Here is a 25,837-nt window from a genome sequence, read left to right as displayed (position 1 = left end):
CATTCCTGATGTTTAGGTCCATTGTGTTAGCTTCCTTCTGCAAAATGTTCCCCCTCCCTCCCAAGAATCTCCACGATGTACCAAGGTGTCTAAATATACAAGACAAGAGGGTACATGATCTTATTGCTTAAGGCCTTGCTAAGCTGTGCTAAGGAAGTAACACGGGCCGGTCTCATTAGATCAGAACAAAGTCCATCCCACCCGGCATCCTTTTGCATGAATCAGCTTGCTGGTCTGTTTGTTTATTTAAGATATTTATACCCCCCTTCATAGTGTCTCTAGGTGGCTTACAAAGGTTTCAAAAACAATAAAAACCACAAGAAAAGCATCAAGAATAAAATATAATGATTCATTATACTCCTTTCTTGCCAACAGGGGCCCAGAGACGTTGTTGTCCCTATTTTACCCTCACAACGACCCTGTGAGGTGGGTCAGGCTAAGCATTTGATATTGGTGCAGTCACCCAATAGGTTTCCATGACAGAGTTGGGGATTCAAACCCGCGTGTCCCCTGCCCCACCTTAGTCTTGACACTCGCAATAGCAATTAGGTCTGAATATCACCTTGGAGGTGAGCTTTTGAGAGTCACAGATCCCTTCGTCGGATTGGATTCTTGCAAGCTCTTCCCCAAAAACCTTGTTTGTCTGTAAGACGCTGCTGGATTTGAATCTTGGGCTGATTCCGCATGGGCCAAAAACAGCAGTGTGAAAACAGTGTGAAAATGGTGTAAAACGGTGTAAACGGATTTATACTGTTTTCACACCGTTTTCAAACGGCTGTTTTTGGCCCGTGCGGAATCAGCCTTACTCTTCTACCTCAAACCAACGTGGCAGCCCTCTGAAACTCACTACAGCAGCATCAGTATAGGACCAGGAAGGTCCAACTCAGACCCCTGTTCTGCCAGCAAATCTGCAGGCAAGTCACTCTCTTTTATTGTGGCTTACCCCGCAGGGTTGTTGTGGGGCTTAAACTCTGACTTCTCGGGACAAAAATGGGTGGCAGAGAATGCAAAACCCCAGGGATCTCAAAGGAGTTCAAATCCCCATTCACCCTTGATTGGCATGAGCTCCACCGGGGGCCGTAGAGACGCCGAAGGATAGAGCGACACCACAACGACGCCTCCATATCGGATCTCCAATTACGCGCGGTTTATTATCTCCGCTCTCTATACCTCCTGGCGTCGACAGGTGGCGCTCCAGCCTAGAAAAGCAGACCCACGCCAAAATAGCGCCCTGCGCGACGTTCTAGCTGTCCCTCTCCATGCCCTTTTCCAAAATGGCGGCCACCGGCGGAAGTGGCTTTCCCGGCTTCCGGTCCGGAGCGCTTCCTTTTTGTCTCTCGTGTCCCAAGATGGCGGCGGAGGCTCCCGAGGAGGCGTCGGGCTTCTTGGGCTTCGGGCCCGGCTCCCGCGACCCGGCCCTGCCCCTGTCGCGGCGGGCGGGCGGGAAGGGCGCCCGGAACCGCAAGAAGGGCTGGAAGCGCTGGCGGGGGCCGGAGGCCAAGCTGGGCAGAGACCTCGGAGAATGGCTGGACGAGCGGGCGGCGGAGATGCGCCATCTGGGGTCAGCGGCTGGAGGGGGGACGCATCTCATGAGTGTGACTGGGAGGTCTCTTCTGCCGGGTAGTGAGCGGTAGTGGTTAGAGCACAGGTGTCAAACTCGCGGCCCTCCAGATGTTATGGACTACAGCTCCCATCATCCCCTGCCAGCATGATGCTGGCAGGGAATGATGGGAACTGTAGTCCATGACATCTGGAGGGCCGCGAGTTTGACACCTATGGGTTAGAGCAGGGGTAGGGAACCTGCGGCTCTCCAGATGTTCAGGAACTACAATTCCCATCAGCCTCTGTCAGCATGGCCAGTTGGCCATGCTGGTAGGGGCTGATGGGAATTGTAGTTCCTGAACATCTGGAGAGCCGCAGGTTCCCTACCCCTGGGTTAGAGGCTGTGGCTCAGGAGCATGGCATGTAGGTTCAGTCCCAGGCATCTTCAGTTGAGAGGATCAGGCGGCAGGTGATGGGGACGACTTCTGATTGAGAGCCGGGGAGCAGCTGCCAGCCTGAGTAGACAATACTGGCTATGATAGATCGGTGGCTTGACTCCGTGTAAGTCAGCCTCGTGTAAGGGGCTGGGCATGGCTCAGTGGCAAAGCCTCTGCTTGGCATGGAGAAGGTTTTGGGTTCAGTCCCCGGAATCTCCAGTTAAAAGGATCAGGAGGGAGGCGATGGGAACGACCTCTGCCTGAGCCCCTGCAAAGTGGCTGCCAGTCTGAGTAAGCAATACCGGCTGTGATGGATCAGTGGCCCAGTTCAGTATAAGGCAGCTTCTTGTGTTTATTTGTAGGGGAGGGGTCATGGCTCCATGGCAGAGCCTCTCCTTGGCTTGCAGAAGGTCCCCAGTCCCCCAGTTAAAAAGACCAGCTATCAAGCAGCTAGTAAAAAAGCCAGCCCTAAGTTCCTTGGAGGAAGGGGAAGATAAAAATGCTCTAGAGTCTAGACCAGTGGTTCCCAAACTTATTTGGCCTACCGCCCCCTTTCCAGGAAAAATATTACTTGGCGCCCCCTGGAAATTAATTTTTTTTAATTTTAATAGCAATTAATGAAATAAATAAACATGATATTATTAATTGTAAAGCGCAAATAATTATTACAAAATAAATAAATAATACTCACCAACGCTCTCCCACCAGCTGTTCGGGCCCTGCGGGACCTTGGTGAGTTCCGCAGGGCCTGCAAGACGGAGCTGTTCCGCCGGGCCTTTGGAGAGTCCAGCCACTGATGGTGCCCCCTTCCGCTGGCCCCCTTCCGCTGGCCCCTTTCGCTGGCCCTTCCGCCGGCCTCTACATCTGGGCCTATAACATCTATCTAGACCTACCGTTCTCCCTGGGGGTGGAAGAATTTAATATTAGGCACCGGGCGCCACCTACACCTATGCCTATATTTATTTTACATTTAAATGCTAATGTTTAGCTAGTTTTCGCTGCTTTTATAAGTTTTAGCCTATTTATGATGTTTTAAAATTGTATTTATTATCTGCTGTACACCGCCCAGAGCCCCTCGGGGATGGGGCGGTCTAGAAGCCCAAAGTATAAATAAATAAATAAATAAATAAATTATAGTCGCCCTATTTGTTAGTTAACTTTAACTTTTCACAATATCACAACAATCTAACTTAGAGTTGTGTTACGCGTAATAATTACCTTTTTCTTTATCTTTATTAACCTTTAATAGGCATAAAGCGTAATAATTACGGGAAATCTCCGGATTCATAGCGTGCTCCAAAATCTGCTGGTAGTACTGCCAGTAGCCAGTACTACCGCTGCTGTTCCAGGCTTTGGCCTTGCGATCGACCAATCGCACGAGTGGCAGTTGCCCGCCGCAATGCTCGTAGTGCTCACGTGTTTTGGAACGGCAATTCAGTGGCACCACATGAACAGTAGCAGTGCGCAATTGCGCACACCTCAATGCAAGTGAGGGAGTAGGCGGGAACCGAGCCAACGCCCAGTGCGTTGTTCAAAGAAAAAGTAAGCATTATGAGCGGAATACATAAATCAATTTTTCTAAATCTTCGCTTCTTTCTTTTATGCTTTCACCGCCCCCTTACAGTTATTCATCGCCCCCCAAATGCACCTGTGGCCATCACTGCCCCCCTAGATCGCTGCAGCACCTACCAGGGGGCGGTGGCACCCACTTCGGGAATCACTGGTCTAGACAGTCCTGGGTTTGATCCCTGGCAGGGCCATTTTATGAGTCTTGGGCAGCAAGTGCGTTTCCACACGAAACCCTGGAGTACAATTGCCCGGGTAGGTAACATGAGGTTTGATGCTTAGAGTATAAGGTAGTTTCTCATAGAGGAGGACGCTTTGTTGCCTGGGGTGGTTAAAAGACTCAAAGGTGATTCTGCCGTGGCTGAGAACTGATGGGCTGCTCTTGCTTTTTCTTTGCAGTGGCCCAGTGGCTGAGAAGCCGGACGAGAGCCTGTTCTTTGTGGACACTGGCAGTGAGGAGAAAGGTGAGGTCTTGCGTTGGAATGGACAAGAGGGTCAGAGAGAAGGGGGGGCTGGACCTGAAGACAGAAAGAAGGGGATGGCTGCAGCAGATGACCCAGGCTCAGTGAGTTAAGAAGAACATAAGAACAAGCCAGCTGGATCAGACTAGAGTCCATCTAGTCCAGCTCTCTGCTACTCGCAGTGGCCCACCGGGGGGCATCCATTGAAAATGCTGGGGGGAAGAATTAGGACTAATAAAAGGAAACACTTCTTCACGCAACGTGTGATTGGTGTTTGGAATATGCTGCCACAGGAGGTGGTGATGGCCACTAACTTGGATAGCTTTAAAAGGGGCTTGGACAGATTTATGGAGAAGTCGATTTATGGCTACCAATCTTGATCCTCTTTGATCTGAGATTGCAAATGCCTTAACGGTCCAGGTGCTCGGGAGCAACAGCCGCAGAAGGCCATTGCTTTCACAAAGAGCTCATTGCAGAGTTCCAGGCATCCGTGTGTTCTGTTGTCCTGCACTGGAGAGCGTTGCAGCATCTTGCCTTGAGCATATCCTAGTTCAGTGATTCTCAACCTTCCTAATGCCACGACCCTTTAATACAGTTCCTCATGTTGTGGTGACCCCCAACCCTAACATTTATCCATTTTACCAATGGAGAACAGTGATGCAAGAGAGTCTTAGGCAACCCCTGTGAAAGGGTCTTTCAAACCCCAAAGGAGTCGCGACCCACAGGTTGAGAACCGCTGTTCTAGTTAATTAGGGCAGACGGTGGGCACCAAATTTCCTATGGGAAGGGAGTTGGATTTACAGCAGGGGCCCTGCAAGTGGGTTCAACTTCCTTTACTACTACTGTGAGTTGTGTTTTCTTGACCAAGTCTGTTCTGTGTTTGTCCCAGACCAGCAACAGACCCGTGCCAAAGGAAAACCGCTGAAGATTGACTTGATCCTACAGATAGATTCCAAAGTGCCTGTCCCCAAAGAGTGAGTTGCCCCATTTTCTTCCAAGGGTCCACATCGCTTGCTTCTTGAACATGGAGCTGGAGGGCGGTCCCAAAGGTCATCTAGTCCAACCCCAGCACAATGCAGAAAACGGGGAGCTTTTGGTGTGGAAGGACAACTGGGAGCATTGAGGCATCGTGCAAACTATGGGGTGGAGGCAGTAATTGTTTCCTACCCATTGGCGCACCTTCACTTTCCCTTTGCTCTTGACTTGCTTTTAGAAAACATGCATCTAACATTTGACTAACGTATCTTTGGCCCCTTCCACACACGCAAAATAATGTGTTTTCCAACCACTTTCACAACTGTTTGCAAGTGGATTTTGCCATTCTGCACAGCTTCAAAGAGCATTGAAAGCAGTTTGCAAGTGCGTTATTCTGCATGTGCGGAGTGAGCCTTTGTGTTTTTTTTAAACTCTCATTCAAGTCAAGAACCTTTAACGGCATATAAAAACCTTTCATTCCTTCTCTAATAGCCAGAGAACGGTTCCTCTTTCCTTCTTGGCCGCTATTAGACACATTATCTCTTTGACTCTCAGGCCTTTAATGCCGTAGTCCCAGATGTTTGGAAACTGATCAGTTGTACATATGCAAGGGCACTTGATTATCCTATGTAATGTTCCAGGGCTAAACCTGTATACTAAGAACCTTGGTGAGTTCTGCAGGGCCTGTACAACTGAGCTGTTCCACCAAGCTTTTGAGGGGGCTGGTCGCTGACTGTCTGCCCCCTCATGTACCATCTACCAGCAAATTGCTGGTCTCCGGGAGGAGGTGGGTTTGGAGTTTTTGGACGCCATCTATAAATGCTGTTGGATTTTAATGTTTTTTGAGTTTGTTGTATATTGGTTTTGCTCTGTATTGTTTGTTTGGTTTTACTGTACACCGCCTGGAGCCCTTTGGAGGTGGGCGCTATACCAAATTTAACAGCAACAACATAACTATTGGAAAATGGACAACTTTTCTCTCTTCTTGAGGCCAGGTTCCTTCTGCCTTTCTTCATTAAATGCCCTTTCTAGACTAGGGGTGGCCAACCTATGGTGCTCCAGATGTTCATGGACTACAATTCCCTTCGGCCTCTGCCAGTATGGCCAATTGATGGGAATTGTAGTCCGTGAACATCTGGAGCACCATAGGTTGGCCATCCTTGTCTAGACCCTTCAGTAGCACCATATAGAGTGCTGAGGAATCTTCCTTCAGTTGCTGTGCTGTTGTAAGGTTGTGGTGTGTGTGTGCTGTCTGACCTTGAAAAGGTTCCTGCCGGAGGTTTTTGGCTTAACCCTTGGGAAGGGGAATTTCGCTGTTTTGGTTATCTCTCACTTGCTTGCCTGTCTGTGTGAAACCCTGCCTTGTTTATACTCTTTTGGCGGGAGCCTGTCTGTTACCCTGTAAAAGCTGTTGATTGAGATCTGAGTTTCAGTTCTCGCATTGCTTGTTCCCGACTAAGAATGCCAGCTCAATAAAGAACTCATAGCGGTTCCTTTTTCTGGACTTTACTAGTTCGTTAAAGCTGTTCTGCGCACAGGCTTCCTTCTCTGGGGCCTCTTTCTTCTTGAAATTGACTACGGAGTTGTCAGAACCCTCGGTTATGCCTTGTGGCCAAAGGGGGAGTCCCCAATTGCCAAGAAGGGTTTTTTCAGATGTTCTGAATGAAAGGAGGGGCGTCAATCAAGCAGCAGTGGCGTAGTGGCTAAGAGCAGGTGCACTCTGATCTGGAGGAATCGGGTTTGATTCCCCGCTCTGCTGCTTGAGCTGTGGAGGCTGATCTGGGGAATTCAGATTAGCCTGTGCACTCCCACACATGCCAGCTGGGTGACCTTGGGCTAGTCCAGGCTAGTCCAGGGGTAGGGAACCTGCGGCTCTCCAGATGTTCAAGAACTACAATTCCCATCAGCCTCTGTCAGCATGGCCAATTGGCCCATGCTGGTAGGGAGCTGATGGGAATAGCATCCCTGGCGACATAGTTCCCTCCTGGGCTAGTCACAGCTTCTCGGAGCTCTCTCAGCCCCACCCACCTCACAGGGTGTTTGTTGTGAGTGGGGAAGGGAAAGGAGATTGTAAGCCCCTTTGAGTCTCCTACAGGAGAGAAAGGGGGGATATAAATCCAAACTCTTCTTCTTCTGTGACCCTGAGCTTATCTTTCTCTTCAGCATCCTCGCCCACCAAGTCCCCAATGGCAAGAAGATGAAGCGGAAGCAGCAGCTGTGGCAGAAGCTGGCAGAGAAAGGGCTGGTCCCCCGGAAAGAGAGGCTTCTCCGGGAAAGATTGCAGAAAGCCCCCGCAGCAAAAGCCGCCTCTGTAGAAGCCGGCAGCACCACTGGGACTTCCAGGGCATTCTACGATATCTGGTCAGACTCAAGTAAGAGAAAAGGACGAGGGGGAAGCATCTGTGTTTCTGTCCTTTGCTCTGGGAAGGAAACGGAGTCCGGGCAGTTTCAAATGAGGAAACTGGCCTTGAGATATAATGCCCCACTTTTGCAGTGGGGTGTTTAAAAACCCGGGGAGAGGCCCTTATGAATTGTCTTTCACGGGCTTTCACGGCCGGATTCAACTGGTTGTGGTGGGTTTTCCGGGCTGTGTGGCCGTGGTCTGGTGGATCTTGTTCCTAACGTTTCGCCCGCATCTGTGGCTGACATCTTCAGAGGTGTATCACAGAGAGAAGTCAGGCAAAGGCAAACTGAACGTCTCTTGCCTTGAAAACCCCACTAGGGGTCTCCAAAAGTCAGATGTCAGCAGGGAGGGTTGAAGGAAGTTGGGATTGTAGATAATCAAGTTTGCCATGGCGTGTTCCCGTTTTCCCCAGAGCCTTTAACAAAAGCCATGTCTTGCTGCTGTTAATTCTGCTGCCAATGTTGTGTGTTCCACGCTCTTTTTGGTATCCTACTTTTTGCACCCTGTGTGGTCCAAATGGCACAAGAGGGAAGTTGTTCCGCAGTCTCAGCCACCTGATTTGCCTAGTTTTGTCTCTGAGCAAAGGCACTAATTTGCGAACCTCCTCTCCTTAAATGCGTCTAGCTGCTCTCCCTCTCTTTGAGATATCTCAGCACAGCACTTGAAGAACATTTTATATGCAAAGGTGCAGAAGTTCAGAGAAATCAATAGATATTAGGTAGACGTTGCGGCGTCTCCCCCTAGCTGCCCCTCTCCCGCAGGCGAGTGCGCCGTCCCACCTTCCCTGACCTGGGGGTTGACTTCTCCAGCCGATGTTCCTTCCCCTCGGCCTGAAGGGCCAAGAAACAGTCTCGCCCCCTCGCCTTCTCCACGTTGCGTGTCCGGGTCTGCGGATTGGAGAGGCGACGGGACGGTGTATCGACGGGACGGTGGATCAGCAGCCTGTCCGGATCCCGGGGCGGTGAGTTGCCGGGGCGGGGAGGTAGTGACTCACCGGGGCAGCAAGGCGGTGGATCGACGGGGCCGCTCAGCGAGCCGCTCGTCCCGGCCAGCTGGCGCAGCGCTGCCACCTCTTGGGAAGCGGGCACGATCACGGTCGCCTCCAGCGCCGTGGCTCGCGCCCAGACAGACGTTAGGTCTGGTCTCAGTGATGAAACCCCATTAATGCCTACCTGAATGGGCTGATCTGAAGCACGGGGTTGGGCGGGACCATCTCGGCCAGGGGTGGCCAACCTGTGGTGCTCCAGATGTCCATGGACTACAGTTCCCATCAGCCCCTGCCACCATGGTCAATTGTCCGTGCTGGCAGGGGCTGATGGGAACTGTAGTCCATGAACATCTGGAGCACCACCGGTTGGCCACCGCTGATCCAGGCATAGATAAGCTAGTTCTTGCATGAAGCCTGGAAGCCTTTTGGTTTCTTCTAGCTGAGTGTTTCTCAACCTTCCTAATGCTGGGACCCTTTAATACAGTTCCTCATGTTGTGGTGACTCCCAGCCATAACATTGGTACCCTGTTTCCCTGAAAATAAGACGTAGTAGAGGTTTTGCTGAAGTGCGAAATATAAGGCATTCCCCAAAAGTAAGACGTAGCAAAGTTTTTGTTTGGAAGCATGCCCGACGAACAGAACACAGAAAAATAAGACATCCCCTGAAAATAAGACATAGCGCATCTTTGGGAGCAAAAATTAATATAAGACACTGTCTTATTTTCGGGGAAACACGGTATATATAAAATATAAAAAGACCGTTTTCCGATGGTCTTAGGCGACCCCTGTGAAAGGGTCGTTCGACCCCCAAAGGGGTCGCGACCCACAGGTTGAGAACCGCTGTTCTAGCTTCACCAGCTTCTTTGTTTCTGTGTCGGTACAGATGCTTTCTCCCCTTGCCCCATTAGGATGCCACATTCGAAACTTCCCCCGGGTGCTCCGACTTTATGCCAACAAACCTTTTCAGCCGCAGTGACAGCTTTGTCCAGGTGAGGGCAGCACTGATCCAACCACCGGCCCCAAGGATTAACACGCCTGAGATATGTGTCTGAATGGGATGCCGCTGATTATAATCCTAAACACGCTCCCTTGTACTTGGGCAGTGCAGATGGGTGAGAGCTCCCATTAGCAACAGGGACGGCATCCCGGGTTCTCTTGCCGGTGGCAGAAAGGGGTTTTGTTCGGATGCTGGGCCATCTCTGGGGCTGGGAAGGAGGTTCGAAGTCTCTGCCAAGCTGTTGGAAGAGCCCCTGAACTAGGCATCCTCCACTGCCCGTGGTGGGCTTGGGGGCGTTGTGCCCCAAGGAGAAATCTCTCCTGCACCTGCCCCTTGACACGCGGCTGCCCACAGAGCTTGCCCAGCAGTGCCAGCGCCAGAGAGGGAGAGCAGCGGGCGATATTTTGCATCATGGCAGTGCTGAATTAGCACCTCTCTCCTAGAAGAAAAGTGGAAGCCCTTCTAACCTTTCGTCGACCACCTCCTGCCTTTCTCACCCGCCCCCTTCCCCCATAGACTTCTGCCGGGGTCGAGGGGTCAGGGCTAATCGGCGTGCTTGAGAGTACAAAATGACTTCTCTCAGGGCTCTCGTCCGGTTCCTGTGAGTGGCAGGAGCGTGACCACCTGTCCACGCACTTTGGCCTGCCCTGACCCGCAGCGGCTGTTTGCCCATGGCAAGGACAAGGGGCAGAGATGCCTCTGCCGGTTTGGAAGGGCCCGGGGATGCGGCAGCCACGGAACGGAAGCCTGATCTCCTCCCCCCCCCCCCCCCCCCGCTTGTCTCTCTCGCCGAAACCGTGCCGTAATCCCAAAATTTAGACTGGGCCCCATGGGAACCTGGCGGCTGCTTAAGAAGGATTAGCTGTACCCTCGTTCAAGGTGCTCGGAGCGCTCGTGAGATGAGTTTCCTCCACCCCCGTCCTTTCAGGACACGCGGATGGGTCAGTTGAGGATTCTAATCCTGTGCTGGTGCATCGGAGAGGTGGCAAAGAAAACAGTTCCAGATTAACCTGGCGGGTGAGGGGCTGGCCTGGAAACGGGAATGCTGATTCAGAGCCCAATTTCCAACGGATAACGTTTAGGGCTTAGTGCCCACCCCTCTCCCTCCCCCCAAGCCCCACCCCCCTCCCCCTCCAGAACTCAGGCAAGTGGCAGAATATGATGCCTGTGATCGCCTTTGATGCGTCATTTTTTTTTCAAAGACTGCAGTCTCATAACACGATACAGTTGTAACTTCTGTTTTATTGTATTTATGTCAATATTGTACTTATTGTTGGAAGCTGTCCTGAGCCCGCAAGGTTAAGGCAGCCTGTAGTAGTAGTAGTAGTAGTAATAATAATAATAATAAATTAACATCTGTCAAATTCAGAAGGCAGCCCTGCTGGGATCCACACGAATACTTCGCCGATACATTACAACTTCCTAGGCCTCTGGGTGAGGCTCGAATTGTAATGAAGGCCAACAACCAGCTAAAGATCTGGCAGCTGTGAAATCTACAATAATAATAATAATAGGCCTCTGGGTGGGGCTCAAATTGTAATGAAGGTCAACAACCAGCTAAAGATCTGGCAGCTGTGAAATCTACAATAATAATAATAATAATAATAATAATAATAATAATAATAATAATAATGAGGTGGGGGGTTTCCTCTTTGTCTATTAGATCCACTGGATCAAGCCCTAGCTGGGAAAGACACGTGGTTCCTGGAGCAGACCAAAAAGCAGCCTGTGAAAGTAAGCAGGGGATCAGTTTCTGAGCATCTCGGTGTGGGGGGGGGCGGGGTCTTGGCTGGGGGAGGATGGGCAGGGTCACGGAAGTCCACTCACTCCCCTCGTTCCCTCCTGTAGCGACCAGGAAGGCTCCTGAAGGCACCATCGCAAGTGCCGGCTGTGGAGGTGGCTGCCCCAGGCGCGTCTTACAATCCCAGCTTCCAGGCTCACCAGGTATTGTAGAGGGAGAGACGGGTTGGCTGGGTGGGTTCCAGGTTTCCAGTTGGGTTGGGTGTGCAGTGCTTAATTCCCAGGGGGAGAAAAGAGTGTCTATCGCAGGGGGTGGCGAGAGAGCGTGTTCCATTTTGTTTGGGTGCGTTACCATGTTGGACTGTGGAGAGGCGTTCCATCAGTCAAGGAAACGGATGCAGGCGAAACCCAGATCACGGTCCTCGTTCTTGCTCTCAGTCTCCTTATGACCGTGGTGGCGAACCTATGGCCAATTGGCCATGCTGGCAGGGGCTGATGGGAATTGTAGTTCATGAACAACTGGAGTGCCATAGGTTCGCCACCACTGCCTTATGAGGTCCTCTCCCCCTCTCCAGGTTCTGCTCCTCCAGGCTCACGAAATCGAGCTGCAGAGGCAGAAGGCCGAGGAGAAACTGGATCGCCAGCTCTGCTTCCCCACAGCAGATGAGGCTCCCACCCAGGTGAGCGTTCCCCTCCCCCGGGAGAGAAGACCACACAAACTTTGCGAAGAAGGTGTCAAACGGAAACAGAGGAGGACTAGGGCAGCTTCTTAGAACGTAAGAACATAAGAACGAGCCTGCTGGATCAGACCAGAGTCCATCTAGTCCAGCCCTCTGCTACTCGCAGTGGCCCACCAGGTGCCTTTGGGAGCCTTTCTTCCATAGGCCTACCCTCCTGTTACAAGTTAGAAGTTCTTCCATTGGGAGCCTTTCTTCCGGGTGCCTTTCTTCCATAGGCCTACCCTCCTGTTACAAGTAAGCAGGTTTGGTCACTCCCTTGGACTCCACTCTCCTCCTCAGCGCTTGGCCTGGAGAGACGGTATATTTAGCCTCTTAATAGGACTGAGCCATTCAGCCCTGTATCGATTTAAAGGGATGTGCTGGCCTGCGAAATACTGTAAGTAATCCTGCCTGCAGGTGCTGAGTCCTGGCTAGCTAGCTTCCTTTCCTGCCCCAGGGAAGGAGTCCATGAACAAGGGGCTTATGGGGGCCCCACAGTTCTACTGTATTAGACTTTGGGCTGAGCCGCTACGCTCTCCCCTTGTGGTGGCGGCTGTTAAAGACCGGTCAATCCATCTTTATTACAGTCACGGACCAGCATAATGCAAATAAAATAAACAGTAAATATGATAACGAAAAAGAAATAACAAAGCTTGCTGGTAAAGGGAAAGTGGGGACACAAAAGGGTATGGGAACACAAAGGAAATAGGACCGTGGTGGCGAACCTTTGGCACTCCAGATGTTATGGACTACATTTCCCATCAGCCCCTGCCAGCACGGCCAATTGCATGGCAGGGGCTGATGGGAATTGTAGTCCATAACATCTGGAGTGCCAAAGGTTCGCCACCTATGCAATAGGATAAGAGCATAAACACTAAAGGGGAATAAAAGTTTAAGAATTATACAACTCTAGAAGGGGGCAGGCATAGAGAAACCATAAAATTGGTAAATTGAAGGTTGCAGCTGTCAAATCATTGATCCTGCTTTATTGTGCAGACCATCCTGCGATGTTCTTCAAATGCTGCTACCCGGAACCTGGCCACACTGGGCATTATGTCAGGATTGGTATCTGCAAGGAGCATGGAAATACAAAATAGCTTTGTGTGACCTGGGAATCTATACAGCAATGGCGAAATAAAACTAATACATATATGGTTAGAATACTGGCACATGTTCTATTGTTTCTATGTGCCCAGATCCGCAGGGACATTCTCTTTCCCAATAAGCTCTCAGCGTCTGCTTGGGTGATGCAAGCTAGCATGGGTAGCCGAAGCAGGCAGGCTGCAAGATGTTCTGCCTGGTGTGCATGCAGACTCTGTGAGAAGTTTCATCCTCGTGTGGACTGAGCACGTTGATGTGCTACCTTCTGGCTGAAGGCCAGAATTCAGAACTTCACGGGATGCATGCACCCTGGATTACGTCCAACAGTGCCTAAGGAAGTAGAGTGCCCCCTTATGGAAATGTGGTTTAAAATAGGCTGCTCTTTGCCAGATGTGTGGGCTAGGCTCCTTGTGTGTTGTGTGCACCCACGAACGCCTCCAGCAGCAGTGGCGTAGTGGTTAAGAGCTGGTGCACTCTAATCTGGAGAACTGGGTTTGATTCCCCACTCTGCTGCTTGAACTGTGGAGGTTTATCTCGGGAATTCAACACACGCCAGCTGGGTGACCTTGGGCTAGTCCCGGTTCTTCAGAGCTCTCTCAGCCCCACCCACATCACAGGGTGCTTGTTGTGAGGGGGGAAAGGAGTTTGTCAGCCCCTTTGAGTCTCCTTGCAGGAGAGAAAGGGGAGATATAAATAAAACTCTTTTTCTTCTTCCTTCTTTCCCTGTTCCCATGATTTGCTCTTTTGCGTGTTTCCAGGAGACAATCTTCCAGGAACAATGCGAAGGACTTCTAGAGGAGGAAGACTCTGGCAACGAGGAGGAGCCGGAGTGTCCGGCAGACTCTGCTCAAGCTCCCCCTTTGGCCCTTGCTGCCACGGGGGAGAAGAAAACCGAGAGACAGCGGAAGAAGGAAAAGGAGGCCAAGCGACGGGTGAGTTTCTCCCCCTGTCTCTTCTGGGCAACTTCTGTGTCTTTATCCCTTTCTCTTTTTTAATGATCAGTGTCCTGTCTGTTTGTCTTAGGACAGGCACGCCGTCTCCTCTTACTGGGAGAGGGTTTGTGTTTCAGAGCTAGCATGGTGTAGGGGTTAAGAGTGGTGGACTGTACTCTGGAGAGCCAGGTTCGATCCCCCCCTCCTCCTCCACAGAGTGGCAGAACTGTATTTGTTTTTCCTGCACGTGAAGCCTGCTAGGTAACCCTGGGCCAGTCACAGTTCTCTCAGAACTCCCTCAGCCCCACCTACCTCACAAGGAGTCTGCTGTGGGGAAAAGGAGTTTGTAAGCCACCTTTTAGTCTCCTTACGGACTTTTCTGCTTCTCGCAGCAGTGGCGTAGGAGGTTAAGAGCTCGTGTATCTAATCTGGAGGAACCGGGTTTGATTCCCAGCTCTGCCGCCTGAGCTGTGGAGGCTTATCTGGGGAATTCAGATAAGCTTGTACACTCCCACACATGCCAGCTGGGTGACCTTGGGCTAGTCACAGCTTCTCGGAGCTCTCTCAGCCCCACCTACTTCACAGGGTGTTTGTTGTGAGGGGGGAAGGGCAAGGAGATTGTCAGCCCCTTTGAGTCTCCTGCAGGAGAGAAAGGGGGGATATAAATCCAAACTCCTCTTCTTCTCCAAATGAGCATCTTGGGAACATTTCCTTTGATGTAATTTTTTTCCCCTGGAACATTCAGTGGTGTGTACATAGCATAACAGTCCATTTGTCACCCCTGGCCGTCTGCTTCCAGAGTTTTGGGTGGATGCTAAGACCTGGGGCTGCTTCTGCACCCTCTTCAGTAGGCAAAATAGCCCTTCTTACAAACAGTAAAGAGGTACCACCCTCCAGCATGTGGAAACATTCCCCTTACAATCCGGAAAAATTATTCATAAGAGTTGCCAGACCATCATGCTCTTCTCAACCCTGGCAGCACCGCTCTGATGAACTAAACCATCTCTCTGCTTCCAGCGTGGCGTAGTGGTTAAGAACAGGTGGATTCTAATCTGGAGAACCGGGTTTGATCCCCCACTCCACCTGAGTGGCAGAGGCTTACCTGGTGAACTAGATGTGTTTTCCCTGCTCCTCCACATGAAGCCTGCTGGGTGACCTTGGGCTAGTCACAGTTCTATCAGAACTCTCAGCCCCACCTATCTCACAAGGTGTCTGTTGTGGGGAGAGGGAGGGAAAGGAGCTCGTAGGCCACCTTGAGTCTCCTTACAGGAGATAAAGGGAGGGGTATAAATCCCAACTCCTCTTCTTAAAAAAGAGAGAGCAGGTTTCTAAGCCTCTTGTGTGCCTGCTGTGGTGGAGCAGCTGCTTGGCACGGAGGAAGCCCCACATTCAATCTCTGGCATCTTGGCTTAAAAGGGGGCGTGCAGTAGGTGATGCGAGAGACCTTTCTCTGCCCGGAAGCCTGGCTCGTTGGTCGAACGTCTGCGTGGCACGCGGACGGTCCAGATTCAAACCCCAGGTTCTGCCGTTAAAAAGGGACATGGCGTTAGGTGACGCTGTAGGCGCAGAACAAGTATTGAAAAATCTTTTAAGTTTCCATACTGATATTTTCTCTCATTGCATTGCCTTTATGATTTTATGCTTTAATTATGATTAATTAAAGATGAACCAAAGTAGGCCTTTTGCTTTCTGGCTTTTGTTACTAGCCAGATCAGCAAAAAGCCGGGATGAAATACCCTTTGTTCTCAATTCTACATGGGAATGTATGAGATTATGAACCAAGTTGTTTTCGAGGTCTTCTTGCCCCGGCCCGGCACCTTGCGTCTGCTCTTTTCTGAAACAAAGCAAGAACATGGCTAAATGTTTAGGCTCTTTGTCTAGAAAAGTAGGACAGTAGAAAACAATAACTGATAAAAGGAAGTTGGGCCTAAATTCATAAGACGTTAAAGGCAGAGTACTGATATCTTCCAATAAGGGCACTAGTTTGCCCCATCCCCACCCTTTCAAATGATTGATTAATGATGATGAACTTTGGGGTGTATTCTTTTTACTGCTATTCTGATGTAACCTATAAAAGTAAAAGACAGCAGCCATTTCAACGTGCCTCCCCTGATGCTGTTTTGCCCGTTTTGTTGGCGTGAATAAAATATTTCTCTAATTTTATTCCTTTGTCGGCTTAAGCTTTTTGGCTTAAATATTTTGAACCCGTTACCTTGCTGTAACAACGTGAAAGGCCTCGGCCTGAGATGCTGGAGAGCAGCTGCCTGCCGGAGCGGGCAATACCACTCTGCCAGACATCAGCCAAATCTGCCAGCTGTTTACCCATGCCGTTATTTTTCCATCGTTTTTAGAGGCTGGTTGAACAGCTGTTGGGGCCGATTCTGCTATGCTAGTGTGTTGATTCCTGCTTGGCTAGTGTGTTGACTCACGACGGGCCCACGATAGGACTCGGAATGCGGCCGTGTGTGCAGGTTGGCCGCTTCTCTTAAAATCTCAGCAGCCAGAGAGGTGGTTGAGTGAGACCCCCAGCGGTTGGGGGAGAGGGTCTTTCAACGCTCTGCGTTGCATCTTGCCCCCTAGTGCACCTGGGATAAACGACACAAACCGCCAGAACGTGCAGACGTGCTGAATTAGCATCACTTCTACTTGTATAAGTAGAGTAGGAGCAGCAGTGGCGTAGGAGGTTAAGAGCTCGTGTATCTAATCTGGAGGAACCGGGTTTGATTCCCAGCTCTGCCGCCTGAGCTGTGGAGGCTTCTCTGGGGAATTCAGATTAGCCTGGGCACTCCCACACACGCCAGCTGGGTGACCTTGGGCTAGTCACAGCTTCTCAGAGCTCTCTCAGCCCCACCTACCTCACAGGGTGTTTGTTGTGAGGGGAGGAGGGCAAGGAGCTTGTAAGCCCCTTTGAGTCTCCTGCAGGAGAGAAAGGGGGGATATCAATCCAAACTCTTCTTCTATAACGGGGCTTTTTTTACCCTCTTTTTGTGAGGGATTTTCTTTTCTGTGGCACAGAACGTAAACCAAAGAGATTAGCCAGGAAAAGAGACACAGGCAAATTCCCAACAAACGCACAGACGTGCCTCTTGCGAGTGCGCGCACGCATCCATATTTTGTCCGTGTTCCACGTAGTAGTCTCAGCCCCAGTGCACATCTCTGTCCGAGCTGTCCTTGAAGAGCAGCCGCAGTGGTTCAAACTGCCTCCTGGGCCGCCGGCCAAAGCAGCCTTGATGATTCTCTCCCCCCCCCCCCCCATGTTGCTCTAGCTCATGAACACGTGGCCATCTGGCCGAGCAGGGCGTCAGCCATCTGCTCTCTGCTTGAGCAATGCAGAGCAGGGGGCGGGGGAGGCCAGCTCCCAAACCACCCCTCTGATGAGCGATTCCTCGCTCGCATCCTGGCGGGAGAGGGGAAGGGGGCTCGCCCTGACCTGCGGCGGACACCACACCTGGGGTGGGGGGAGGAGATGTTGATCCAGGAAAGGAAGGATGCTTTTCCCCGTCTCACTTTTGCCGCCGCACACAGAAAGCCCGGGAGTCGCACGAGAAGGCGGCGCGGCTCCGGCGTCAGGAGGTCTTCCGGCTGCACTCGATCCGGCTGCAGGTGAAGCGCTGGGAGGCGGAGCTGCTGCGACGGAAAAAGGCGCGGGCGGCCAGGAGAAAGGCCGAAGCCAATAAGCCCAAGCGGTTGGGCAGGCTCAAGTAAGACCTCTTTGGGGACGAGGCGGGGGGAGGAGGGGCTTAGCCAGGACACACCCGGGGGCACGTGCTTTGAGGTATGGGGGGCAGGTGTGCATGCAGTGTGTTTCTGATTGTCGTCGTATCCCCCCCGTCCCCTCGGGTCCCTTGCCCATCCATTGCTGCAGGTACGAAGACCCGGATCTGGATTTGCAGCTGAGCACCGAACTGGCCGAGTCTTTGAGGACGCTGAAGGTGAGGGGGGTGCCCCTTTCCCTGGGCTTTGGGCTGCAGGGGGGTTGTGCTGACATAAGGCCGTGGTCTCTCTCTCTCCCCCAACCCACTGTGGGTTGTTGAAGTACTCCGGATCTGGGTCCTGCCGCTGTTCCTTTATTCCAGTGGTGGCGAACCTATGGCACGGTTGCCAGAGGTGGCACTCAGAGCCCTCTCTGTGGGCACGCACAAACAGAGCCCCCCCCCCCCTTCTAGGCTGGCCTGGGCTGCTGGGCTCGATTATTAGCATTAAACCTAAGACCTAGTTTTGGGGAAGCAGTGTAGGTAACCCTATTAAGCACTGTTATACCCCACTGATTTTCATGCGAAGAACTAAAGCGCGATCCTTTCCCTGGGAGTAAGCTCGGTTGCTGGCTATGGGGCTTGCTTCTGAGTCAACCCTCCTAGGGTCGTGATTCACCCCTTGGAAGAGTTGCACGGGGGCTTCAAAGCCATCGACTGCCACCAAGCTTACTCCCGAGTAACGCACGGCTCAGAGCCAACTGTTTTTTTCTAAACCAAAACCTCAGTATTCGGGGTTAAATTGCCATGTTGGCACCTTGCAATAAATAAGCGGGTTGTGGGTTGCAATTTGGGCACTCGGTCTCGAAAAGGTTCGCCATCACTGCTTTGTTCCCATCTCTCTAGCCCCCACAACAACTCCTAACCTGAAATCCATGCCAGGGAGCTCAGGGAGGAAGAGCCCGCTTTGGAGGTGGTTTGCCACCAGTGCCGGTTTTTCCTTCGCATGGGCAGAGTTTACTTTGGCCCTCTGTGCTCTTCCCCGGAGCACTCGGGTGTCGCCCGGACTTGCTGCTCTTTCGAGAGCCTCCAAGGAATCTCCTCCCAGGACACGAGGCGTAGGGGCGGGGGTCTCTGCAGGCAGCCGGAAGGGACTGCTCTGCTGCCCCTCGGGAGGTGGCCCGGGGTGTCCTCTTGCCCTCAAGCCTTTCCAGGTAGCCAGTGATGAGACCCATCCTTGCGCTCGGAGCATTTGCAGCAGCGTCTGCTGGGAATGTGAAGGTCACCTGGGGAGTCCCAGGCCCCGCCGAGTAGGCACGGTCTGGGGAGCTGAGGCACCTGGCCGGAAGTCCCTCCCTCCCGATGACTTGGCAAACCCCTTTGCCCACCATTGGACTACTCAACACAACCCAAGCCTTTATTGGCATATAAAACAGGACAACATTTTAAAACAAAACAAGGTTAAGAAATGCAGTTAAAACTACTAATTTCCAGTATAAAATTTGCAACAGTTTCACAAAAGAGCACATCAGAGCTGTTCAGGAGATTGGGCGTCTTATAACACTCATGCCACTGAGAACATTGCATCATTGGACTACTCAAAACTTCCATGGGGATTATTGGAGAGGGTGGAAATATCTTGATGCCGCACCCTCAGTGATCTTTGCGAGATGCTCGGTCTCGTGTTGTGTCGCTGCTGAATGCGGGTTCTCCGGTGAGTGTCGATTTCCCTGTCCCTACAGTATTGGAGGGGGCATCTTAGAACCACAGCTGCCAAGTTGGCCAAAGAAGTGCCATCTGACTTGGCATTCAGCCAGACGTCAGCCCAGACTTCCCGCTGTTTGCACATACCGCTAGTCTCCCATTGTTTTTAGAGGCTGATTGTCTCTGAACGGCTACTGGGCCGACAGCTCTCAAAATTCCTGCTCTGCTTGTGTAACTTCTGTAACTTCTTTATGGTAATCCTCTGTGCCGGTCATCTTCAGTGGCTACATCTTGTGGCAGAGAGTTCTAGAGGATGAAGAAGAAGAGGTGGATTTATATCCCCCCTTTCTCTCCTATAGGAGACTGAAAGGGGCTCACAAACTCCTTTCCTTTCCCCCCCTCACATCAAACACCCTGTGAGGTGGGTGGGGCTGAGAGAGCTCCGAAGAACTGTGGCTAGCCCAAGGTCACCCAACTGGCATGTGTTGGAGTGCACAGGCTAATCTGAATTCCCCAGATAAGCCTCCACAGCTCAGGCGGCAGAGCGGGGAATCAAACCCGGTTCTCCAGATTAGAGTACGCCTGCTCTTCACCACTACGCCACTGCTGTTCCTTTGCGTGGCAGTTTCTAAAAATCTTGCATTTACTACCTCCTGACTATCTCCTGTCTACGGGATGGGAGCGGACCTAGATGGCCAGCTTAGAATGATGTCACCATTTCCCAAAAGCTGAGTAGGGTCGGCTGCAGTTAGTGCTGGGGCAGGAGGCTACCAAGGAAGTCCAAAGTCACCACACAAAAACTGGCAACGGCAAGCCACCGCTGTCTGGCCCTGCCCTGGGCAGCCCGGCCAGCTGGATCTCAGTAGACCTCAGAAGCTAAGCTGGGTCGGCCCTGGTTAGGACTTGGATGGGAGACCACCAACAAAGTCCAGGATTGCTACAGAGCCGGGCAGTGGCAGATCACCATTGCAAGTCTCTTGCCTTGAAAACCTTCTGAGGTCACCATGGATCAGAAGAAGGATACAGACAAGCTGGAACGGGTCCAGGGGAGAGCAACCAGAACGGTAAAAGGTCTGGAATCCATCCATGCCCTACGAGGAGAGACTTAGGGAGCTGGGGATGTTTAGTTTGGTGAAGAGAAGGTTAAGAGGTGGCATGATAGCCCTGTGGCGTAGGAGGTTAAGAGCTCGTGTATCTAATCTGGAGGAACCGGGTTTGATTCCCAGCTCTGCTGCCTGAGCTGTGGAGGCTTATCTGGGGAATTCAGATTAGCCTGGGCACTCCCACACACGCCAGCTGGGTGACCTTGGGCTAGTCACAGCTTCTCGGAGCTCTCTCAGCCCCACCCACCTCACAGAGTGTTTGTTGTGAGGGGGGAAGGGCAAGGAGATTGTCAGCCCCTTTGAGTCTCCTGCAGGAGAGAAAGGGGGGATATAAATCCAAACTCCTCTTCTTCTTCTTTAGATATTTGAAGGGATGTCATGTCGAAGAGGGAGCAAGCTTGTTTTCTGCTGCTCCAGAGACTAGGACCAGGAGTGATGGGTTCAAGGTGAAGGAAAAGAGATTCCACCTAAACATCAGGAAGAACTTCCTGACCGTCAGGGCCGTTCCGACTGTGGAATGCACTACCTCGGAGTGTGGTGGAGTCTCCTTCTTTGGAGGTTTTTAAAGAGAGGCTAGATGGCCACCTGTCAGGAGTGCTTTGATTGTGCGTTCCTGCATGGCTGGGGGTTGGACTGGATGGCCCTTGGGGTCTCTTCCAACTCTATGATTCTATGATCAGCTGCAACTTGATAGCACTTTACACGCATGCAACATCCAGGAAAAACTCGCAGAGCAAGGCTGATGTTTCTCCAGCAAGTGCCCCACCCGGTCTCCCCCCCCCCCCCCGCCCTGCTTTCAGCACCCTACTTCCTGTTCCTTGATGCCGAATCCTTCGCGCCAGTTCTGTAGCTTGGCAGGTGAGCCTGCCACAGCAGCGGGTCTGATGCCAACCCGCAAGCTTTGCAGCTCCCTGAGCTCTCCAGCTGGGCCTTTCCCGCTGCATCTCTCCCCTCCTCCACCCCGCCCTTCACGCCTCGCCCCCACAACGGCTCTTACCCTGAGATCCGTGCCGATGGCTCCCGCTGGGGATCTCAGGAAGGAAAAAGCACCTCGGCGATGTACGTGAGGAGCTGATGTTGTGTGAACTGTTGCGCTGCCGGCGCCTGCCGCCTCTGAGTGCTAAGCGGGGGTGGGGGGGGCTTGAAGGGTGCTCTCGTCTTCCTCGCCCCCTTCCCCCCAGGTTATTGCTAAGAACGTTGGTGAGAATCAGGAAAAAAAAGTGACGCTGCTGTTCCGTGGCAAAAGCTGACAACAGAAGCCGCGTCCTATCTGTTAAGACTAACTAAGAGAGAAGCAGTGGCGTAGTGGTTAAGAGCAGGAGTGCTCTACTTTGGAGGAACCGGATTTGATTCCCCGCTCTGCTGCTTGAGCTGTGGAGGCTTATCTGGGGAATTCAGATTAGCCTGTGCACTCCCACACACGCCAGCTGGGTGACCTTGGGCTGGTCACAGCTTCTCAGAGCTCTCTCAGCCCCACCTACCTCACAGGGTGTTTGTTGTGAGAGGGGAAGGGAAAGGAGTTTGTCAGCCCCTTTGAATCTCCTTGCAGGAGAGGAAGGGGGGATATAAATCCACTACTTCTGCTGCTTCTTAAGTAACACAACACAATATGCAGACTTTGGAGATAACCAGAATTCTCACAATACTAGAACCAGGGGGCATTCATTGAAAATGCTGGGGGGAAGAATTAGGACTAATAAAAGGAAACACTTCTGCACGCAACATGTGATTGGTGTTTGGAATATGCTGCCACAGGAGGTGGGGATGGCCACTAACCTGGATAGCTTTAAAAGGGGCTTGGACAGATTTATGGAGAAGTCGATCTATGGCTACCAGTCTTGATCCTTGATCTGAGGTTGCAAATGCCTTAGCAGACCAGATGCTCAGGAGCAGCAGCAGCAGAAGGCCATTGTTTTCACCTCCTGCCTGTGAGCTCCCAAAGGCACCTGGTGGGCCACTGCGAGTAGCAGAGAGCTGGACTAGATGGACTCTGGTCTGATCCAGCAGGCTCATCCTTATGTTCTTTTATGATGGTGGAGGAGTCAGTATATGTCAAACTGCTCACATATATAATTTTTCATTTCTTCCCAGCCTGAAGGGAGCATCTTGAAGGATCGGTTCAAGAACCTGCAGAAACGGAACATCATAGAACCCAGGGAGCGGGCAAAGTGAGTGGGGGGGAGGGGTCTCCAAATTCTGGAGGGTCGCAGTCCCGTCCTCACACACACCCCCTCCCCTGCTGAAACGGGAGTCATGCTGTACCATTGTGCAAAGACTCTACCCTCCGCATGTTCAAGGCTCAACAATCCACATGCGTGAATGAGAAGAGCGGACGTTGCAGGGACCCCGCAAAATCATCTCACAGCTCAAAGCCTGGGTGCTTTTTAAAAACTCCATCGGTTCACACACCAGACTTCAGTCGAAAAGTATGTAGGCCATAGGTGTCAAACTCGTGGCCCTCCAGAGGTTATGGACTACAGCTCCCATCATCCCCTGCCAGCATGATGCTGGCATGGGGATGATGGGAACTGTAGTCCATAACCTCTGGAGGGCCGCGAGTTTGACACATGCGATGTAGGCAAATAATCAGACCCGGTGAACTCCTGAGAATCTCGCAATCTTGGTGACTGAGTTTTGCGTTGGAGATTACTCTTCTCGCCACTGTGGGCTGCTCCCTCTTTGAGCTCCTGTCTGTTGTGGGTGGCATGTTGGTTGTCTACCTAATATCTATTGATTTCTCTGAACTTCTGCTGGCCACGTTCCTGAAGCTCTCTTTCCTGCCAGGTTCAAGAGGAAATACCGCGTGAAATACGTTGAAAAACGGGCGTTCCGGGAGATCACGTAAGTGGGGCTCTTATTTAATCCCATAGCGACCTGGATGTGGGGTTGCGAGCTGCCTGTCCGCCCGCCCTCTCCCCCCCCCCCGCCCCGTCCGCCCCCCGATTAATGACTTCTCTGATCCAGCCACAATGCTGCAGACCACGGATTCACGGACTGCTTATCGGGCAGAATTTGGCTGCTTATATGAGCTTGATTTTGCTGTCGTTTCTCTGACTTTTCCCACAATGCCCTTTCCTCACAGCTTGTGTAGGGTTTTTTTTTCCTGTAAAGCATACCTGGGTTTGATGTTGGAAACGTGTGTGCAGATGGGTGGTGTCAGAATCCTAGGCTTACACCTGGGGAAGAAGGGAGTGTTACAATGGGCTGCCTTTGGTCTGCAGGTAGCGGTAGTCACTATTGGCCATGCTCCAATGAGCAGCAGTGGTGTAGTGGTTAAGAGCAGGTGCACTCTAATCTGGAGGATCCAGGTTTGATTCCCCGCTCTGCCACTTGAGCTGTGGAGGCTTATCTGGGAATTCAGATTAGCCTGTGCGCTCCAACACATGCCAGTTGGGTGACCTTGGGCTAGTCACAGCTCTATGGAGCTCTCTCAGCCCCACCTACTCTTTGCCAGATGTGTGGGCTAGGCTCCTTGTGTGTTGTGTGCACACATGAATGCCTCCAGCAGCAGCGGCATAGTGGTTAAGAGCTGGTGCACTCTAATCTGGAGAACCGGGTTTGATTCCCCGCTCTGCCGCTTGAGCTGTGGAGGCTTATCTGGGGAATTCAGATGAGCCTGTGCACTCTCACACACGCCAGCTGGGTGACCTTGGGCTAGTCACAGCTTCTCGGAGCTCTCTCAGCCCCACCCACCTCACAGGGTGTTTGTTGTGAGGGGGGAAGGGCAAGGAGATTGTCAGCCCCTTTGAGTCTCCTACAAGAGAGAAAGGGGGGATATAAATACAAACTCTTCTTCTTCCCCTTGTTTTAAAACAAGCCCCTGCTAGTAGAAGAAACTGGCACATCGTGCTCGGCCCATTTTGTTGAGGCACATTTCGTACAGGAAGAATTGATCTGTGCTGTTCTCCCCCTCTTTAAGTAGCACAGTCGTTCTATCACAGTGGTGGCGAACCTATGGCACTCCAGATGTTCGTGGGACTACAATTCCCATCAGCCCCTGCCAATGGGCCAAGCTGGCAGGGACTGATGGGAATTGTAGTCCACGAACATCTGGAGTGCCATAGGTTCGCCACCACTGTTCTATCACTTCTCTTCCTGCTTGTGTCAATTCTGCCTGAAACTTGGGTCAAGCTGCTTTTGATACCATTTCCCCGAATATAAGACATCCCCGGAAAATAAGACGTAGCAGAGGTTTTGCTGAAGTGCGAAATATAAGGCATCCCCCAAAAGTAAGACGTAGCAAAGTTTTTGTTTGGAAGCACGCCCGACGAACAGAATACAGAAATATAAGACATCCCCTGAAAATAAGACATAGCGCATCTTTGGGAGCAAAAATTAATATAAGACACTGTCGTATATTCTTATATAAGACACTGTCTTATATTTGGGGAAACACAGTAGAAAAGTCCCCACGCCCAACAGCCTGTTTCTAAGGCAGCGAAACGGCCACACTCGAGGGGAAATTTTCTGTTTGTGTTGGTTGTCGTCCTCTGGAGGGACACGGCAGAGCTGCTCAGATGAGAACCGGAGCAGTTGGCAAGGAAAAAAAACCTCGCTTTCTACTCTCTTTAGTGCTGGGCTTCTGCTGGGCTCTAGGGCAGCTGCCAGCCAGGCCAGCTCGGTCTTGCCGGTGTTTTTTTCCTGGGCAGCTTCTGCTACCCCTCCCCACCCCACCCCCATGTCTTGCAGTTAGTGGCGTAGGAGGTTAAGAGCTCGTGTCTCTAATCTGGAGGAACCGGGTTTGATTCCCCGCTCTGCCGCCTGAGCTGTGGAGGCTTCTCTGGGGAATTCAGATTAGCCTGTGCACTCCCACACACGCCAGCTGGGTGACCTTGGGCTAGTCACAGCTTCTCGGAGCTCTCTCAGCCCCACCCACTTCACAGGGTGTTTGTTGTGAGGGGGGAAGGGCAAGGAGATCGTCAGCCCCTTTGAGTCTCCTGCAGGAGAGAAAGGGGGCATATAAATCCAAACTCTTCTTCTTATGACCCCATTGGCTCCATGCGTGAGACTGCCTTATTGCAGCTGTTCAGATGTGTTTGATCTTGACATTCACAGCAGTTTTCTCTTTCTTCTCTTCCCCACCCCCCGAAACAGGTTATAGAGCACGGATCACACCACAGCATTCTGGAAATTCCTCATCTTTTCTGTTTCATTAAAAAAAAGTCAGACCTCTCCCGTCCCCTTTTCTTTCTTTCCATCCATGCAGTCTACCTGCAGCATAATCCAATTGCCACCGTTTGCAGTCGGGGCCAGGGGTCTGCAACCTGCGGCTCTCCAGATGTTCGTGGCCCTTCTGGCAGGGGCTGATGGGGATTGTAGTCCGTGAACATCTGGAGAGCCGCAGGTTGCAGACTCCTGAGCTGGCAGGATTAAAATTCCAGAATACCATCACAGAGGCAGAATAAAGAAAGCCTACCAAGATCTGACTAAGAGAGCTTTGGCTATCGAAAGCCCCGAAAACCTAGTTGGGTCTCTC

The 25,837-nt window shown here is 51.8% G+C and overlaps 1 protein-coding gene across 1 annotated transcript; it reads left to right on the top strand.

Annotated features, from left to right (window-relative positions):
- The first annotated feature begins 1,314 nt into the window (after positions 1–1,314).
- On the top strand, positions 1,315–25,533 carry NOP53 (NOP53 ribosome biogenesis factor). Its single transcript, XM_048499122.1, has 13 exons — positions 1,315–1,561; positions 3,945–4,009; positions 4,896–4,980; positions 7,145–7,353; positions 11,034–11,104; positions 11,219–11,314; positions 11,686–11,790; positions 13,689–13,862; positions 17,388–17,563; positions 17,728–17,794; positions 22,453–22,529; positions 23,146–23,202; positions 25,456–25,533. The coding sequence occupies exons 1-13, from the start codon at positions 1,350–1,352 to the stop codon at positions 25,460–25,462; spliced, it is 1,401 nt and encodes a 466-aa protein (XP_048355079.1). The 5' UTR covers positions 1,315–1,349; the 3' UTR covers positions 25,463–25,533.
- The last annotated feature ends 304 nt before the right edge of the window (positions 25,534–25,837 follow it).

Source organism: Sphaerodactylus townsendi, linkage group LG06 (assembly GCF_021028975.2).
Source record: "Sphaerodactylus townsendi isolate TG3544 linkage group LG06, MPM_Stown_v2.3, whole genome shotgun sequence".
NCBI lineage: Eukaryota > Metazoa > Chordata > Lepidosauria > Squamata > Sphaerodactylidae > Sphaerodactylus > Sphaerodactylus townsendi.
This window is presented reverse-complemented; position numbering and strand designations above follow the sequence as displayed.